Source organism: Dendrobates tinctorius, unplaced genomic scaffold, assembly GCF_039654945.1.
Source record: "Dendrobates tinctorius isolate UK_male_01 unplaced genomic scaffold, ASM3965494v1 ptg000326l, whole genome shotgun sequence".
NCBI classification, from domain to species: domain Eukaryota; kingdom Metazoa; phylum Chordata; class Amphibia; order Anura; family Dendrobatidae; genus Dendrobates; species Dendrobates tinctorius.
Genome location: NW_027361993.1, coordinates 11,438,457 through 11,459,982, shown reverse-complemented (window position 1 = coordinate 11,459,982; position 21,526 = coordinate 11,438,457). Strand labels below are relative to the sequence as shown.

Sequence of the window (21,526 nt, the reverse complement as noted above, 5' to 3'; positions counted from 1 at the left end):
TTATATAAAAATGTATATATAAATTGAAGCTCAATAATGGTTACCTTGAGGATTGTGAGGGTTGGTGAACTTTCCGCACCCTGATAGCCTCAATGTTGTTCCTCGGCTCTCAGCTCTGTCTCTGACTGTGATAGACTTGCATCCTGTCAGCCTTTTCCTGAAGGTGCTTCCTACCATTGGGTTTTCCCAAGTGTTATTTTGACAAAATCTTAACAAATCATCGAACTGAGCGAAACATTCCTTTCCGATAATTCATTTGGAAGATGATGAAATGAAAGTAAAAAATACCCCCGAGCCAACCCATGCACAGCACTGCTACAAGGTGAGTGGTAACGTAGGCTCTGCCAGGATTACGAGAAGTGGTACAATTTAATTTATTCTTCTCCTTAGGTAGAAACATTCTCTGGCATGGAAGATAATGACTTCTTAAAAATGATGAGCCATTATACAAATAAGACTGTCAATGCAAGCAGAACCCGGCCAACAAAAGTGTAATAAGCCAACTACGTTTAGGTGTGGTGAGCTGTATGTCATGGCTAGAGGAGAGACTGCCTCAGCAAGAGAAAGCCAAGAAAAGGTCACAATAATGGTAGAAGGGTCGCCAAATAGATCGCTGGCCACAAAAAGTATGAAGAGGAACTGAGTCCCCCCTGAGTCCAGCGCTGAGTCCACGATGCTGCTCCCAGTGTCTAACAAAAGAATATCCCAAAGACATAGGACTAAAGAAGGTGTCGGACTACAAAGACTTCAAAATAAAAATGCCTTTATTTATACTTATACAGGTGGCAATTAGTAGTATAAAATTATAAAAACAAGTGCCTGTGCTCGGATAACCCGAAGATAAAGCAAGATAAATAAGCTGAATATAATAATTGTTATATAAATAAATATAATACGGACCAAATGAGGTAATAAATGAGTCAATCCATAATTTTATATGCTCTAGGTAAAAAGATCCCAAATTAATCAAAAGTGTAGAAAAAAATAATTCATAAATAATACGTGAGAGAAATAACATAACAATCAATAGTTATATATGATAGTGCACTTAGTGCAAAAACATCCATATAAGAAAAAGGACATAACGTGTCATAGTGCAAATGAGAAGCATAAAGTGACACTGTGCAAAAAGGTGCAAGGATAGGATCAATAACTGAGGTATATACCTTTAAGGTCCGTACTGATTACTGGCACAGCGCACTCCCCGACGCGCGTTTCGCGTCCCTGCTGAAGGAAGCCCAAACTTATGCGGATTAGTGCTAGGAGCTTACAGAAACTAGTTAATTTGTATCAGCTTCCTGATACATTATAAACAAACTCCACCAACTCCCTTAAGGCCGCAAGGCTTCTACAGCATCACCGCATATCTCTGGTGGTGGTCTCCGTGCACCGACACATCGGACTCCTCCCACCGGTGCCACATGTTTCTCAATGCTGACACGGACAGACACCTCCGTGCCATCTATAGACAAATAGCGCCGTCTTTCCACGGCACAAGCTGGACACTGCACCCAGCTTTCCTAACAACAGCAAGATTAGTGCACCAAGCTCTTCTAGCTACCCGCTACCAAAACCCACGGTAATAGTTTGAGCCTCTATGTTTAATTATATGCACTAGCATTAATACATGTGTCGTGGCAGTCTGGTATATGTATTGTATAAGTACACCACAGCTCTGGAAACAGTGCACCCAACTTTCCTGACGTTAGCAGGATCAGTGCACTCAGCTTTTCTAGCAACCTATACCCAAAGTAGTAGTTGTAGCTTCTGTGTATAACTACATGCATACGCATTAACATCTTTATACGTGTGGTGGTATTTTGACATATTTATTTCAAAAGTACACTGCTACTTTTGTGAAATTAAGGACACTCTCCAGCAGTGGGGATTTACTTCTAGCGTTAGTATTGCTGTATACTTACCGCAAAATCTTGCAGGAGGACACCTTTTCTCCCATTTCCTATTTCTAAGCGCTGTTTGGCATATACATTTGTCCTTTTTCAACATTATTTGACAGGAGGTGGTTACTGTCACCCAAACTTAGCAGCCAGAAACTTAGGAGTGTGTCAAGCACCAGTGGGCTGTATATATTTTGCATCATACTGAGAAGCCTGAAGATCCTTCTATTGAGAAACCAAAAGGTCACACCATTGAGATGCCAAAAGGTCACACCATTGAGAAGCCTGAAGACCATCCTACTAAGAACACACCATTGAGAAGCCTGAAGATCATCGTACTGAGAAGCCAAAAGATCACACCACCGAGAAGCCTGAAGATCATCCTATTGAGAAGCCAAAAGGTTACACCACTTAGAAGCCTGAAGATCACCCTATTGAGAAACCAAAAGATCACAACATTGAGAAGCTTGAAGAGCACTCCACTGAGAAGCCTGAAAATCACTCCATAGAGAAAAACAACAACCAATTTAGAAAGAAATAGTTTACAAAAGTAACTATGCCAATGAAATAATAATACAAATACCCCCAAAAATAACAAAATTCATTAGATAAATTACTTTATACCAAAAAAGGCTACAATTAAAAAACATATAATATACTCCAAACAGAATACTAAGGACACTAGCTGAATTGACAAAAGTAATCAATGAAGCTTGCACCAGATAGAAGATGTAATCAAATTCCTAGATCTATATAATGCTACAATATAACCCCAAATATTAGATGTATCAATTGATGAATATTAAAAAGAGAGCAGAAATAGAGGTAGATGGGCCACATATATGCAAAACAATGATTAGAAAAGCAGTGGAAAATATTGCACAAGCCCAATAAATGTGGAAGTTTCAAAAGGCATATTAGATACATATTCTTCCAACTGTAACTTCCAACTGTACCTTTAACCCAATCCCACTTCTTCCCTCCCTAATCCTCCCTTCTTCTGAAGTCCACTCTGTCTGCATCTACTCTCCCTCCAACCTCCAAGTGGCTGTCATATACCGACCTCGGGCCCGACCACTGCCTTTATTGACCAATTCTCCACTCGGCTCCTTCACTTTCTCTCTGCTGACATTCCCACCATCATCATGGGTGACGTCAACATCCCCATTGACACCCACCAGTCAGCAGCCTCCAAACTCCTGTCCCTTACTTCATCTTTTGGACTTACCCAGTGGCCCTCCTCAGCCACCCACACAGACGGACACACATTAGACCTGGTCTTCACCCGTCTCTGCTCCCTAACTAACTTCACAACCTCCCCTCTCCCTCTATCTGACCACCATCTACTCACTTTCTCATCCCTGTCCTCCTCACATATCACCCATGTCCAGCAACATGCACACCCTCCGCAGAAACCTCGCACACCTAGACACTCGTACACTATCTGACTCTATTGTACCACTGAAGTCAATATAGAATCACTGCACACGTAAATTATGCTTTAGTGAGCTTTTTTATTTTATTGACGGTGATGAAGCGACAGCTGACGTTTCGGCCTAACAAAGGCCTTTATCACATAGTCGCCTTTTTGAAGTAGAGTTTCGGGAGTCACCGGTTAATAATTTATCACTGCTAGGCAAAATTTCATGAGAATGTGGATTGTCCAGTGTGGCCAATGGTCCAGGTGCCAGAGGAGCAGAAATCCTAATGATATGGCAAGGAACCATTGGTGGCGCAGTGGGGGATGCAGGCACCGCCATGCCTCAGCAGTGAGTGACTCACTGTCGCTTCATCACCGTCAATAAAATAAAAAAGCTCACTAAAGCATAATTTATGTGTGCAGTGATTCTATATTGACTTCATATTTACGGGACCAGAGGCTCCCTTTCACTAGCACCGTATATTCAACTTCCTGGCCGTGTGCTAACCATTCTTTATATCTATTGTACCAATGGCATCCATATCCTCACTCCACGACACAGACACTGCCACTAGTTTCTACAATGCCACTCTTGCATCAGCCATCAACTTGGTTGCCCCTTTCATGCATAGCAGAGTGCGACAAATCAATAGACACCCCTGGCACAATAACATCACTAAAAAGCTTCGGCAAGAAACTGCATTCGCAAGACGACTTCACTGCACTCAAACAAGCAACACTTGCATTCAAATCAGCTCTCACCTCTGCTAAACAGGCCTACTTTACATCACTTGTATCTTCCTTATCCCACAACCCCAAACAGTTATTCAACACTTTTAACTCCCTCCTCTGCCCACCACTGCCCCCTCCAACCTCTCTCATCTCTGCTGAGGACTTTGCCACACACTTCAAAAACAAGATAGACCAAACACGGCAAATCTTTATTGTTCAACCACCACAACCCCTTTGCATACCAGACCAATGCCCAAATCCCATAACCTTCCTATCCAACATTATTGAAGGAGAGCTTGCTCATCTCTCCAAATCACACCTCACTACTTGTCTACTTGACACGATCCCATCCCACCTCCTCCCCAACCTCACCACCACTCTAACCCCATCCCTAACCCACCTTTTCAACCTATAATAATCAATAAATTGTACATAAATTGTTTGTAAATCGCAAGACTCTTGTTATAACACCATCAAAATATACTATGGCTTCTTTATAACATTAATGTGTGTTTTTTAACTGTTTACATTATACACTAGTATTTTTTCTTTTTTTTCTCTTTCTTTTTTCCTCTCATCTTTTTTGTTATTACAATTTTTTTTTTGTGTGTTGGTCTCCATCCTTTGCACCGTTGATTTAAATTTGTTTTGTTTTTGTTTTTTGTTGTTTTTTTTATGCTAAACGAATGGGTGTGTTTTTTACCTAATTGGTTCACCTGTTTTCTTGATGTGTTTAAATATTTGCTTGGAGACCTTTCTTACGCATTCCATGATTAAGCCCTTTCAGGGTGAAACGCGTAGGAAATTGCTCCCCTCCATACGCCTCTTTGTGTCATTTTTACCTGATGGTATGAAGATTTTATATTCTCAATAAAGCAATTATTATTTTATCTCCTGGAGACGCTGGAAAAATCCTTCTTTATGTTGTGCATGCACTATACACCCGGGTCAGGGTGTTTCCGTGCGTCGGAGGTGTGATCAGGAGAGAAGAGGGGTGAGCTGAATACTTCTTGTTTGTGTATCACTAACTTCTGGTACCTTCCCTTCTGCTTTCAAACATGCCACAATAGATAGATGTGCTATCCTTAAAAAGCCAACCCTTGACCCAACTGCTATGTCCAGCTATCGCCCAATATTGCTGCTCCCGTTCGCTTCCAAACTCCTGGAGCACCACGTCCATGCTGAACTTTCCTCCCACCTCTCATCTAACTTGCTCTTTGACAATCTACAATCTGGTTTCCGCCCCCATCATTACACTGAGACTGCCCTGACCAAAATTACTAATGACTTACTTACAGCCAAAGCTAACGGACAATACTCTATACTCCTCCTTCTAGACCTGTCCTCTGCTTTCAACACAGTTTACCACTGCCTCCTACTACAGATCCTCTCCTCCTTTGGCATCAAAGACCTCGCCCTATCCTGGATCTCCTCATACCTTTACAACCGTACATTCAGCGTCTCTCACTCCCACACTACCTCCTCACTCCAACCTCTCTCTGTTGGTGTCCCCCAAGGTTCTGTCCTAGGAACGCTACTCTTCTCAATCTATACACTTGGCCTGGGACAACTCATAAAGTCCCACGGATTCCAGTACTACCTTTATGCCGATGACACTCAGATCTATCTCTCTGGCCCAGACGTCACCTCTCTGCTGTCCAGAATCCCAGAGTGTCTATCAATCATATCCTCCTTCTTCTCTCGCTTCAAACTCAATGTGAACAAATCTGAACTCATCAACTTTCCCCCATCTCACAGATCTTCCTTACCTGACCTACAGTATCTATCACAATTAACAACATCACGCTTTCCCCCGTACCGCAGGTCCGCTGCCTCGGAGTAACCCTGGACTCTGCCCTGTCCTTCAAACCGCACATCCGAGCTCTTTCCACCTCCTGTCGCTTCCAGCTCAAAAATATCTCCAGAATCCGTCCTTTCCTCCACCCTCAATCTACTAAAATGCTTGTGCATGCCCTCATCATCTCCCGTCTCGGCTACTGCAACATCCTTTTCTGTGGCCTCCCTGCTAACACCCTCGCACCTCTCCAGTCCATCCTTAACTCTACTGCCCAACTAATTCATCTCTCTCCTTGCTACTCCTCTGCTTCCCCCCTCTGCAAATCTCTTCACTGGCTCCTATTCCCTCAGTGCATCCAGTTCAAATTACTAATACTGACCTACAAGCCCATCTATAAACTGTCTCCTCCATATATCTCTGATCTAATCTCCCGATATCTTCCCTCACGTAATCTCCGGTCCTCCCAAGATCTCCACTCCTTTACTCTTATTCGCTCCTCACTAGTGTTGAGCATTCCGATACCGCAAGTATCGGGTATCGGCCGATACTTGCTGTATCGGAATTCCGATACCGACTTCCGATATTTTTTCAATATCGGAATTCGGCATCGGAATCGGAAGTTCAGTTGATTGACGGCCTGACGTCATCATGATGCGCGGTGTGTGCGCATCATGATGCGCCGTCATTTCGGGCCTTCCGGGGGTCTCTGCCGGCCTGCCGGGGGGCTGTGCCGGCCTGCCGGGGGGCTGTGTGGACTGCCCGGGGTCTGTACCGGCCTGCCGGGGGGGCTGTGCCGGCCTGCCGGGGGGCTGTGTGGACTGCCCGGGGTCTGTACCGGCCTGCCGGGGGGCTGTGCCGGCCTGCCGGTGGTCTGTGCACCCTGTGGGGGTCTGTACCGGCCTGCCGGGGGGCTGTGCCGGCCTGCCGGGGGGCTGTGCTGATGTCCGGGGGTCTGTGCAAGCATCGTCCGATGGGACTACAAGTCCCATCGGGCGATGCCTGCTACCATGACAGTGATTGACACATTAGCCAATGATGGGACAGTAGTAGTCCCATCATCCGGCTAATGTGTTAAATGTTAAAAAAAAAAAAAAAAAAAAAAATACTACATACATACTACATGCTACATACATACTACATATATACTACATACATACTACATACATGCTACATACATACTACATATATACTACATACATACTACATACATACTGCATGCTACATACATACTACATACATACTACATATATACTACATGCATGCTACATACATACTACATGCTACATACATACCACATACATACTACATATATACTACATGCATGCTACATACATACTACATGCTACATACATATCACATATATACTACATACATACTACATATATACTGCATGCTACATACATACTACATATATACTACATGCATGCTACATACATACTACATGCTACATGCATGCTACATACATACTACATACATACTACATGCTACATACATACCACATATATACTACATACATACAATACATTCATACAATACATACATAGACATACAGTACATATAACATAGAGTAACATACTTACCAATACTTGTCACATTGTTCCCCGAAGCCATTGTCGTCTACGGAATAAATATTAACATAACAAACCACAAAAATACTCACCCACGATCCGAAGCAGTCCACGAGTGTGTCCCACGACGATCTTGGGTAGAGAACTGCAGCATCAGATGATGCTGCCGTTCTCTACGGGCTGCAGGAATCCAATGACGGAAGGTAGGTATCCTTCCGCACTGTATTCCTCCGCCACTTAAAAAAAAAAAGTCCCTAGTCTCACTTTATGCCATTGCTGTGTGGGAAATTCCCACACAGCAATGGCATAAAGTGAGACTAGGGACTTTTTTTTTTTAAGTGGCGGAGGAATACAGTGCGGAAGGATACCTACCTTCCGTCATTGGATTCCTGCAGCCCGTAGAGAACGGCAGCATCATCTGATGCTGCAGTTCTCTACCCAAGATCGTCGTGGGACACACTCGTGGACTGCTTCGGATCGTGGGTGAGTATTTTTGTGGTTTGTTATGTTAATATTTATTCCGTAGACGACAATGGCTTCGGGGAACAATGTGACAAGTATTGGTAAGTATGTTACTCTATGTTATATGTACTGTATGTCTATGTATGTATTGTATGAATGTATTGTATGTATGTAGTATATATGTGGTATGTATGTAGCATGTAGTATGTATGTAGTATGTATGTAGCATGCATGTAGCATGTAGTATGTATGTAGCATGCATGTAGTATATATGTAGTATGTATGTAGCATGCATGTAGTATATATGTAGTATGTATGTAGCATGTAGTATGTATGTAGTATGTATGTAGTATGTATGTGGTATGTATGTAGCATGTAGTATGTATGTAGCATGCATGTAGTATATATGTAGTATGTATGTAGCATGCAGTATATATGTAGTATGTATGTAGTATATATGTGGTATGTATGTAGCATGTAGTATGTATGTAGCATGCATGTAGTATATATGTAGTATGTATGTAGTATGTATGTAGCATGTAGTATGTATGTAGCATGCATGTAGTATGTATGTAGTATGTATGTGGTATGTATGTAGCATGCAGTATGTATGTAGCATGCATGTAGTATATATGTAGTATGTATGTAGCATGTATGTAGTATGTAGTATGAATGTAGCATGTATGTAGTATGCATGTTGTATGTATGTAGCATGTAATTTTTTTTTTTTTTTTTTTACATTTAACACATTAGCCGGATGATGGGACTACTACTGTCCCATCATTGGCTAATGTGTCAATCACTGTTATGGTAGCAGGCATCGCCCGATGGGACTTGTAGTCCCATCGGACGATGCCTGCACAGCCCCCCGGAGCCTTCACAGCCCCCCGGCAGGCCGGCACAGCCCCCCGGCAGGCCGGCACAGCCCCCCGGAGCCGGCACAGCCCCCCGGCAGGCCGGCACAGCCCCCCGGCAGGCCGGCACAGCCCCCCGGAGCCTGCACAGACCACCGGCAGGCCGGCACAGACCACCGGAGCCTGCACAGACCCCCTGGCAGGCCGGCACAGCCCCCCGAAAGGCCCGTACAGACCCCAGAGAGGCTGTACAAGGGCAGGAAAGGGTTTTTCTTATTCCGATACCGGAAGTCCCATAGACTTGAATGGGACTTCCGGTATCGGAATCGGCGATACCGATACTTTTTTTAAAGATCGGCCGATACCATCCGATACGATACTTTGAAGTATCGGACGGTATCGCTCAACTCTACTCCTCACCCAACCGCGTCCAAGACTTCTCCCGAATAGCCCCCATCCTCTGGAATTCTTTACCCCAACACGTCCGACTGTCAACCACACCCGGATCCTTTAGACGGAACCTGAAGACTGCAATGATCCCCACTGCCTCCTCACCACTACTGGAGCTACCGCCTCACCATCACTGGAGCTGCTGCAACCCCCCAATCTAATGTCGTAGAATATATTTCCCAAAAGGGCAGGGCCCTCTCCCCTCCGTATCAGTCTGTGATTGTTAGTTTATTTCCTGTAAGTCATAACTATAATTTGTATGTAACCCTTTCTCATGTACAGCACCATGCAATCAATGGTGCTACAAATACTCCCTGAAGATGCTTGTGTGAAACGTGCATTGGGCAGAGTTTCATCCAAGTTTCAGCACAATATCGTCAGAGTTTGGTCTGAGTTTCAGCAGTTTTTCTCAGAGGAGAGACAAAAAAAAAGTTTCACTACCTTTACAATAGCTGTCTATGAAAAATGGACAGCACGCGGAAGGCATCCAAGTGCTGTCTGATTTTTTCACGGACCGATTGACTTGCATTGCTAACTTTGATCTGACACTTGGATCAATATCAGACATGTCTCCGCAATTTTGCGAGGCCCACTCAGTCCTCAAATATAACTATACTAGGGACAAGTATTATTCTTAATTAAACCATACTTACAAACATATCTAATCCATGTGAAGCCCTCGTTCTCCTGTAATAAATATAAAATAAAAAAGCAATAATATACCATACCTGTCCGTCGTTGTGTCCCACGCCGTAATCCATATCTGGGGGATATACATTTTTCAATCTGAACGGTGCTAAGATGCGACAGTCCCGTCTGAAAACCACTGGTGAATGAGGAGATGCTGCCAGCGCAGCCTCAGTAACTAGTGCTGACGTCACTGAGTCTGCGCTCCCTCGCAGCCTGAACTGCGATGACCTCTATATATATATATATGTGTGTTTTGAAGAATATTTAGTTTTAAAATGATGTGTAAAGGGCAAAGAGCTGCTGAATGTAAAAGCTCATCTTGCATACGGATTGCATACGCATGTCATACGGATGTTCCGTTTAAAAATTGCACAGAAATCGCATGACACTCACATGACGCTCGAATGGCACTCGTCCGTTTTTACGGTCTGGAAATCGGACCATTTTTTTACTTGCATATGGATATGAGCCCTAAGAATGTAGATCACCTCACTGAAAAGCCTAAGGGTCACTCCACTGAGAAGCCTGAAGATCACGCGATTTTGAAGCTTGAACATCGCTCCACCGAGTAGCCTGAAGATCACCCAGTTAGGAAATCTGAAGGCTACTCAGCTGAGAAGCTTGAACATTGCCAAAATAAGAAATCAGAAGATCATCCCATTAGGAAACCTAAAGCTGACCACCACTGAGATTTTCTGTAGTTCACCCAACTAAGAAGACTGCAAAGACCAATCCACTGAGAAGACTGAAGACAAATTGAGAAGCCTCAAGATCACCCCCCTTAAAAAGCCTAAATATCACTCTATAGAGCAAGTTGAAATGCTGAAACCACACTGAGAACCCTGACCACAGGACCTTTTGCAGAAACACCATACTAATAGTGATTACCGTATATTTGAAATTATTACTGTGTATGATCATGGTATACATAGTGTACATCTAGGAGCCTGAATATCATGACTGATGTGCTATTAGAAACACTGGAAACACATTAGGTATCTTGAAAGGAATGACAGGTCTGAGCACGACCTTTTCATTGTTACTAAAGAATGTAAAATGGCAATGGAGGAAAAAATAGAAGATACATTGTCATGAACAAGTCTATATAATGTTAAGCATTAGGTATACTACTGTAACTCTGATGCAAGTCAGTCACAAAAAATAACTAAGCATTAGGAGCTCCCTTCTAAGACCAGTGGGTTTATTTTTCAAAACAATATCTTACCTGCTTCTGTATTGAACCTCTGATTCCATTTTCCTAACACAAGTCCTACTCAAGACCTATCATATCAGCCTAGGCATCTGCCATGGGGCCCAGATAGAGGCAAGCACAACTCAACAACCTTATCAGCTGGCACATTCCTCACAGGACCCACAACATAATAATGACAGGCCCTTCACTTCTCTATACAAGTCTTCAGTTCTTCAACATATTAAGGATTAACTAACTTCCCCAAATGTTAAATTACACAGGGAAGGGGATCCTTTCTTGTTATGGGAGCCACCTGTTTGCCAAAGCTAAACACAAAAGACGGCTTCAACTCACCATATCTTTAGTCTCCTGAGGCATCCTGATATTAACAAGATTGTCAAGTAATAAGTCTGCTACCCTGAGTTCAGGAGGCTCTTCTATCTCTCAGCCCAAAAATTAGAACTATTGTTCATCACAACCAACAATGAAAACAAAACAGTACAAGTATAAAACATGGGGCCACATACGAACTGTAGGCCCCGCCATGTTTGTGTTATCACATACTGGTGGGTGACAACTCCTACCTTTAACCTTCAGGTAATGTCCTCCAAATCTGTATGCTTCGAAGTTTAGGGACAAAGGTGTGTTGGACTGGTCCAGGAAGATATCCACTTTACTCAATTCAATCCCTTTTCTTTCGAAAGCCGGAATCAAGACTTCTCTAAAAACAAAGAAAGTGTGCTTTGTTAACCAATTGTAACTAATAGGAGTAAAAAATCAATACATAATCTCTATCCATCTACATATCTTATCTATCTATCTATCTATCTATCTATCTATCTATCTATCTATCTATCTCATATCTATCTATCTCATATCTATCTATCTATTTATCATCTATCTATCTATCTCATATCTATCTATCTACATATCTTATCCATCTATCAATCATCTATCTATCTATCAATCAATCAATCAATCATCTATCAATCTTATCTATCTATCTATCTATCTACTGTATCTATCATCTATCTACATATCTTATCCATCTATCTATCAATCATCTATCTATCTATCAATCAATCATCTATCTATTATCTATCTATCTATCTATCTATCCTATCTATATATTCTCTATCTATCTATCATCTATCTATCTCATATCTATCTATCTACATATCTTATCCATCTATCTATCTATCATCTATCTATCAATCATCTATCTATCAATCATCTATCTGCATGTCTTATCTATCATCTATCTACTATCTATTTATCTATATACATATCTTATCTATCATCTATCTATCTTATCTATCTGTCTATCTATCTATTATCTATCTATCTGTCTAGTATCTATCTACATATCTTATCTATCTATCTATCTATCCAGCTATCTATCTATTCTCTATCTATCATCCATCTATCTATCTATCTACATATCTTATCTATCCATCTACTCTCTGTCCATACATCTACTTATCTACACATTCACTCTTCAATATTTAAACTGCAGCCCTTAGAAGGAAAAGTCATAGAATTATGGAAATCACAAGAATGATAGACATGTTAACAATCTGTAAATCTTTTTAAAAAATGGAAAAGAAAATTTTTTAAAACATCTTGATTTATATAGTATTGAGTATGGGCACCATGCCCCGCACTTACAGCCTTGACTGCTATCAGTGAGGTTATTAATGGTTGTCTGAGGAATGTTCTGCAGCGCTGAGTGCAGTTGGGCAAATCATGAAGATCCGGTGTTGGCAGCTCCTTTATAATTTCCAACCAATGGTGTCCCTGATGTACTCGATGGGAGACAAGTCTGGAGATGCTGGTCATAGTAGCACGTTTAGGCCACGCATGCTGCTCATAGTAATACTTGTCTCCCATAGCGCACATCTGGGTCAACAGGGTCAGAAATTAAACAGAAGCTGCCAGCAGAGGACCTTGATGATTTGCCAAGTGCATTCAGTGCAGCAGAACATACCTCAGACGGCAATTAATAACCTCACTAATAGCAGCCAAGGCTGTAAGTGTGGGGTGTAGTCTCTACCTAATATCTATTTTCCTATCATTCTCTTTAACTACCTCCACTTCTATCTATATTTCCATAACATTAATCTATTTTACAAATGTATAACATAAGTCCGCACCCTAAGACATCAGCTTCATAATTAAGAAAGTCTGAAGAAATTATTCAGTAATTTTCTAAAATGAGGAACTAAAAATAATAAAAATTATATTCTTGACATTTCCAGTGCCCCGGATCGTAATATCAGATTATTGTCATTTATAGGCTATATATCCATCAGTAAGGACAAAACAAGTTATCTGGTTTCATGTGATAAATGACCCGAGTTGCCATTATCTCTGCAGAATATTCCACTTTCTAGAACCTTAATGCAAACTATCGTCCCGACCTTTCCGTCACATTCCTGAGTGAAAGGTCAGCTCCATGGCTCAATAAAGGTCTATACTGTAAATCAGCCGCGTCCGACGTTAATGAGCCAATCTCATCATAAGTAGGATCCAGCCCAGGGTGAGGATCTGTAATCTATAAAATAACCTTTTTGTTCTCAAACTCCTTTGATTACCAGCCGAACTTGAGACAGCAAACTACAATCGGGCCGCTGTCCTGTCTCTTCACTAGATCAAATGGTCTGTCTAAATTTCTAGAAATAATTGGGATTCCTATTTTAGGTAGGGTTTGTCTAGTTTGTCTCCAGCTTTGTTCTAGTGAGCCTATGCTAATACAAGCAAGGAACAGTTGTTTAGGTAATGCCCCAATCTGCAGTCTAAGACCACGTAAGAATCAATCAATAGGGTTAGGGTTTGTTCACACGTGGTCTTTTTGTTTTTTACAGTTCCGGCAAAGTAACTGAGATTTAAAAAATCTTATTCAAGCAGTGTGCTTATTTTCCTTTGCTTGTTTTAGCTGCTGGGTGTTTCTTGAGATCCGCAGCATGTCTATTTTTTTTAGCATTTTTGCAGTTTTTCACCCATTGAAATGAATGGAAAAAATGCAAATTTAAACTGTTACTTGCCATAAATCTGTATGCAAGTCTAAGCTTTTTAGCCAATTGGGCGTGATACTCAAATAGATGCCCACAGAGAAGCACTTAGGACCAAGCCCACTTGGTTAAAAAGACTAGGCTTATAAACAAGGTAGAAGAGGTCATCTTAGGGACGGAGCATAGCAGAAACAAAAAAAACAACAACACTAGATTCAGGAGAACAGCGGCATTTACACCATATTTATGACAAGTGAATTTCTAAATGGTAGGTGTAAGTGAGACTTTTATCATGTAACGCAGATCTGGTGAACAAGCGACCCACATCTGGCCTTCCGATTGCTACTGTCCAGCCAAAAGGCTGGAAGCAGTGGCCCACTGGCCACACCACACATCCATCCCCTCACCAGTTGTCTCAATTTCACAGGTATCTGCATTCTCATGATCCATATACCAATGTGAACAAAGGTGTAGCCATTCCACCATTCAGCGTGTGCATCTGAGCCTCAGTGCATTATGCGCAATAACATCACTAGATTGCGCAAGTTGCAAGGAGCCTCAGACGACACCTCCCAGAGCGGAGCAGCAAGGCTAGGTGAGTTGCTTTATTTTATTTTTTCCAGTGTCAGTAGTTGGAGGAAACTGTGGGGGCAACATACTGTGTGGGGGTTTGTAGGATCTCTCACACTGTGTGAGGGGGCTCTGGGGTCCATAATACTGTGTGTAGGGGGCTGAGAGGTCCATCATGCGGTGGAGGGATGTGGAGGCATCATTCTGTTCAGCTGTGATAGGGGGCATCATACTGTGTGTGGGGGCTGTGGAGGCATAATTCTGTAGGGTGTGACTGGGGGTATCATACTGTGTATGGTGGCCCTGGAGTCCATCATACAGTGTGTGAGGGGCTGTGGAAGCATCATTATGTGATGGTGTAACTGGGGAAATCATACTGTGTGTGGGGGCACTGGAGTTCATCATACTGTGTGTGGGAGGCTGTGGAAGCATCATTCTGTGAAGGTGTGACTGGGGGTGTCAAACTGTGTGTGGGGGCCCTGGGGTTCATCATACTGTGTGTGGGGGGCTGTGGAGGCATCATTCTGTGAAGGTGTGACTGGGGGCATCATACTGTGTGCAAGGGGCTGTAGGGTCTATCATACTGTGTGTGGCGGCTGTGGAGGAATCATTCAGGGGGGGGTGACTGGGGACACCATGGTGTCTCTGGGGGGGACCACTGATCAAGTTATAAGGGCTGAATAACACGAGCAGTATGATTTATAAACTTTGTAAGAAGCAGTAAATTATATGGTTGTGATTAGCTGACACAGGTAGGATTACAGGTTACAATAAGCACTATTGTATTAGCAGTAGTAGCTCATCAAAAATCTTAATTTTGCTCAATATTAACTGATACAAATTAATATATAATAATATTAATATTGATAATAATTAAGTTCAGCTGGTTGTTTCGGCCCTCCACAATACTTATGGTGTTTCATGTGGCCCCTTTTGAAAACTAATTGTCCACCCCTGATGCATGGGGAATTTACTTGACTGTATCCTTGGGATAAGTCACAATGTCTGGTTGGTGGAGGACTCCAACTGATGTGCATAATAATGAGGTCACCGCATTCCCGTCATTGGCCCCATGCACACAATAAACCCCTTTAACTTTGTCATTCTGTGTAGATAAAGCAGAGAATTGGAGCTTTGTGTTACATCAAAGCAATGATGACCCCTAAAAAGAAACGTTATGAAAAATGATCAAAAATGGATTTATATAACTGTTCGGAGTGAAATTTACCCCAGAGACTTCTTCTTCATGGCTGGAACAATTTCTGTCTCTATATCCACATTTAAATCAAACTTTAACGTGAAGCATTCCTTACTTGGGTCCTGAAAACAGAAGATACAAATGAGATACTTTTCTCAAAGTATAAAGAAAGCATAATGATCAATACCCTACAAAGTTTCCATAATAGTGACATATTGAGAAAATATAACAGTACCATACACAGCTTACCGTATATACCAGCGACATACTGTATAGGGAACATATCACAGTGCCATACACAGCTTATATACCAGCGACATACTGTACAGGGAACATATAACAGTGCCATACACAGCTTATATACCAGCGACATACTGTACAGGGAACATATAACAGTGCCATACACAGCTTATATACTAGTGACATACTGTATAGGGAACATATAACAGTGCCAAACCCAGCTTATATACCAGTGACATACTGTACAGGGAACATATAACAGTGCCATACACAGCTTATATACCAGTGACATACTGTATAGGGAACATATAACAGTGCCATACACAGCTTATATACCAGTGACATACTGTATAGGGAACATATAACAGTGCCTTACACAGCTTATATACCAGTGATATACTGTACAGGGAACATATAACAGTGCCATACCCAGCTTATATACCAGTGACATACTGTATAGGGAACATATAACAGTGCCATACACAGCTTATATACTAGTGACATACTGTATAGGGAACATATAACAGTGCCAAACCCAGCTTATATACCAGTGACATACTGTACAGGGAACATATAACAGTGCCATACACAGCTTATATACCAGTGACATACTGTATAGGGAACATATAACAGTGCCATACACAGCTTATATACCAGTGACATACTGTACAGGGAACATATAACAGTGCCAAACCCAGCTTATATACCAGTGATATACTGTACAGGGAACATATAACAGTACCATACACAGCTTACCGTATATACCAGCGACATACTGTATAGGGAACATATAACAGTGCCATACACAGCTTATATACCAGTGACATACTGTATAGGGAACATATAACAGTGCCAAACCCAGCTTATATACCAGTGACATACTGTATAGGGAACATATAACAGTGCCAAACCCAGCTTATATACCAGTGACATACTGTACAGGGAACATATAACAGTGCCATACACAGCTTATATACCAGTGATATACTGTACAGGGAACATATAACAGTGCCATACACAGCTTATATACCAGTGATATACTGTACAGGGAACATATAACAGTGCCATACACAGCTTACCGTATATACCAGCGACATACTGTATAGGGAACATATAACAGTGGCATACACAGCTTATATACCAGTGACATACTGTACAGGGAACATATAACAGTGCCAAACCCAGCTTATATACCAGTGATATACTGTACAGGGAACATATAACAGTGCCATACACAGCTTATATACCAGTGACATACTGTACAGGGAACATATAACAGTGCCATACACAGCTTATATACAGTGGGGAAAAAAAGTATTTAGTCAGTCAGCAATAGTGCAAGTTCCACCACTTAAAAAGATGAGAGGCGTCTGTAATTTACATCATAGGTAGACCTCAACTATGGGAGACAAACTGAGAAAAAAAAATCCAGAAAATCACATTGTCTGTTTTTTTTTCATTTTATTTGCATATTATGGTGGAAAATAAGTATTTGGTCAGAAACAAGCAATCAAGATTTCTGGCTCTCACAGACCTGTAACTTCTTCTTTAAGAGTCTCCTCTTTCCTCCACTCATTACCTGTAGTAATGGCACCTGTTTAAACTTGTTATCAGTATAAAAAGACACCTGTGCACACCCTCAAACAGTCTGACTCCAAACTCCACTATGGTGAAGACCAAAGAGCTGTCAAAGGACACCAGAAACAAAATTGTAGCCCTGCACCAGGCTGGGAAGACTGAATCTGCAATAGCCAACCAGCTTGGAGTGAAGAAATCAACTGTGGGAGCAATAATTAGAAAATGGAAGACATACAAGACCACTGATAATCTCCCTCGATCTGGTGCTCCACGCAAAATCCCACCCCGTGGGGTCATCATGATCACAAGAACGGTGAGCAAAAATCCCAGAACCACGCGGGGGGACTTAGTGAATGAACTGCAGAGAGCTGGGACCAATGTAACAAGGCCTACCATAAGTAACACACTACGCCACCATGGACTCAGATCCTGCAGTGCCAGACGTGTCCCACTGCTTAAGCCTGTACATGTCCGGGCCCGTCTGAAGTTTGCTAGAGAGCATTTGGATGATCCAGAGGAGTTTTGGGAGAATGTCCTATGGTCTGATGAAACCAAACTGGAACTGTTTGGTAGAAACACAACTTGTCGTGTTTGGAGGAAAAAGAATACTGAGTTGCATCCATCAAACACCATACCTACTGTAAAGCATGGTGGTGGAAACATCATGCTTTGGGGCTGTTTCTCTGCAAAGGGGCCAGGACGACTGATCCGGGTACATGAAAGAATGAATGGGGCCATGTATCGTGAGATTTTGAGTGCAAACCTCCTTCCATCAGCAAGGGCATTGAAGATGAAACGTGGCTGGGTCTTTCAACATGACAATGATCCAAAGCACACCGCCAGGGCAACGAAGGAGTGGCTTCGTAAGAAGCATTTCAAGGTCCTGGAGTGGCCTAGCCAGTCTCCAGATCTCAACCCTATAGAAAACCTTTGGAGGGAGTTGAAAGTCCGTGTTGCCAAGCGAAAAGCCAAAAACATCACTGCTCTAGAGGAGATCTGCATGGAGGAATGGGCCAACATACCAACAACAGTGTGTGGCAACCTTGTGAAGACTTACAGAAAACGTTTGACCTCTCATTGCCAACAAAGGATATATCACAAAGTATTGAGATGAAATTTTGTTTCTGACCAAATACTTATTTTCCACCATAATATGCAAATAAGATGAAAAAAAAACAGACAATGTGATTTTCTGGATTTTTTTTTCTCAGTTTGTCTCCCATAGTTGAGGTCTACCTATGATGTAAATTACAGACGCCTCTCATCTTTTTAAGTGGTGGAACTTGCACTATTGCTGACTGACTAAATACTTTTTTTCCCCACTGTACCAGCGACATACTGTATAGGGAACATATAACAGTGCCATACACAGCTTATATACCAGTGACATACTGTACAGGGAACATATAACAGTGCCATACACAGCTTATATACCAGTGACATACTGTACAGGGAACATATAACAGTGCCATACACAGCTTATATACCAGTGACATACTGTACAGGGAACATATAACAGTGCCAAACCCAGCTTATATACCAGCGACATACTGTATAGGGAACATATAACAGTGCCATACACAGCTTATATACCAGTGACATACTGTACAGGGAACATATAACAGTGCCATACACAGCTTATATACCAGTGACATACTGTACAGGGAACATATAACAGTGCCATACACAGCTTATATACCAGTGACATACTGTATAGGGAACATATAACAGTGCCATACACAGCTTATATACCAGCGACATACTGTACAGGGAACATATAATAGTGCCATACACAGCTTATATACCAGTGACATACTGTACAGGGAACATATAACAGTGCCATACACAGCTTATATACCAGCGACATACTGTATAGGGAACATATAACAGTGCCATACACAGCTTATATACCAGTGACATACTGTACAGGGAACATATAACAGTGCCATACACAGCTTATATACCAGTGACATACTGTACAGGGAACATATAACAGTGCCATACACAGCTTATATACCAGTGACATACTGTACAGGGAACATATAACAGTGCCATACACAGCTTATATACCAGTGACATACTGTATAGGGAACATATAACAGTGCCATACACAGCTTATATACCAGTGACATACTGTATAGGGAACATATAACAGTGCCATACACAGCTTATATACCAGTGACATACTGTATAGGGAACATATAACAGTGCCATACACAGCTTATATACCAGTGACATACTGTACAGGGAACATATAACAGTGCCATACACAGCTTATATACCAGTGACATACTGTACAGGGAACATATAACAGTGCCATACACAGCTTATATACCAGCGACATACTGTATAGGGAACATATAACAGTGCCATACACAGCTTATATACCAGCGACATACTGTACAGGGAACATATAACAGTGCCATACACAGCTTATATACCAGTGACATACTGTACAGGGAACATATAACAGTGCCATACACAGCTTATATACCAGCGACATACTGTATAGGGAACATATAACAGTGCCATACACAGCTTATATACCAGCGACATACTGTACAGGGAACATATAACAGTGCCATACACAGCTTATATACCAGTGACATACTGTACAGGGAACATATAACAGTGCCAAACCCAGCTTATATACCAGCGACATACTGTATAGCGAACATATAACAGTGCCAAACCCAGTTTATATACCAGTGACATACTGTACAGGGAACATATAACAGTGCCATACACAGCTTATATACCAGTGACATACTGTACAGGGAACATATAACAGTGCCATACACAGCTTATATACCAGCGACATACTGTACAGGGAACATATAATAGTGCCATACACAGCTTATATACCAGTGACATACTGTACAGGGAACATATAACAGTGCCATACACAGCTTATATACCAGCGACATACTGTATAGGGAACATATAACAGTGCCATACACAGCTTATATACCAGTGACATACTGTACAGGGAACATATAACAGTGCCATACACAGCTTATATACCAGTGACATACTGTACAGGGAACATATAACAGTGCCATACACAGCTTATATACCAGTGACATACTGTACAGGGAACATATAACAGTGCCAAACCCAGCTTATATACCAGCGACATACTGTATAGGGAACATATAACAGTGCCATACACAGCTTATATACCAGTGACATACTGTACAGGGAACATATAACAGTGCCATACACAGCTTATATACCAGTGACATACTGTACAGGGAACATATAACAGTGCCATACACAGCTTATATACCAGTGACATACTGTATAGGGAACATATAACAGTGCCATACACAGCTTATATACCAGCGACATACTGTACAGGGAACATATAATAGTGCCATACACAGCTTATATACCAGTGACATACTGTACAGGGAACATATAACAGTGCCATACACAGCTTATATACCAGCGACATACTGTATAGGGAACATATAACAGTGCCATACACAGCTTATATACCAGTGACATACTGTACAGGGAACATATAACAGTGCCATACACAGCTTATATACCAGTGACATACTGTACAGGGAACATATAACAGTGCCATACACAGCTTATATACCAGTGACATACTGTACAGGGAACATATAACAGTGCCATACACAGCTTATATACCAGTGACATACTGTATAGGGAACATATAACAGTGCCATACACAGCTTATATACCAGTGACATACTGTATAGGGAACATATAACAGTGCCATACACAGCTTATATACCAGTGACATACTGTATAGGGAACATATAACAGTGCCATACACAGCTTATATACCAGTGACATACTGTACAGGGAACATATAACAGTGCCATACACAGCT

The 21,526-nt window shown here is 41.7% G+C and overlaps 1 protein-coding gene across 3 annotated transcripts in view; it reads right to left on the bottom strand.

Moving 5' to 3' along the window:
- The window catches only part of PLEKHG5 (pleckstrin homology and RhoGEF domain containing G5), a 368,148-nt gene that overhangs the window by 100,805 nt on the left and 245,817 nt on the right, over positions 1-21,526 (bottom strand). For 2 of the 3 annotated variants that reach the window (XM_073561749.1, XM_073561750.1), the window contains 2 exons: positions 15,874-15,965; positions 11,649-11,785 (listed from right to left, as the gene is read on the bottom strand). In XM_073561749.1, coding sequence (XP_073417850.1) covers positions 11,649-11,785; positions 15,874-15,965 — 229 coding nt within the window. Of the gene's footprint in view, positions 1-44; positions 264-11,648; positions 11,786-15,873; positions 15,966-21,526 lie in introns of those variants that run through there. The other variant, XM_073561751.1, reaches the window with a different exon arrangement.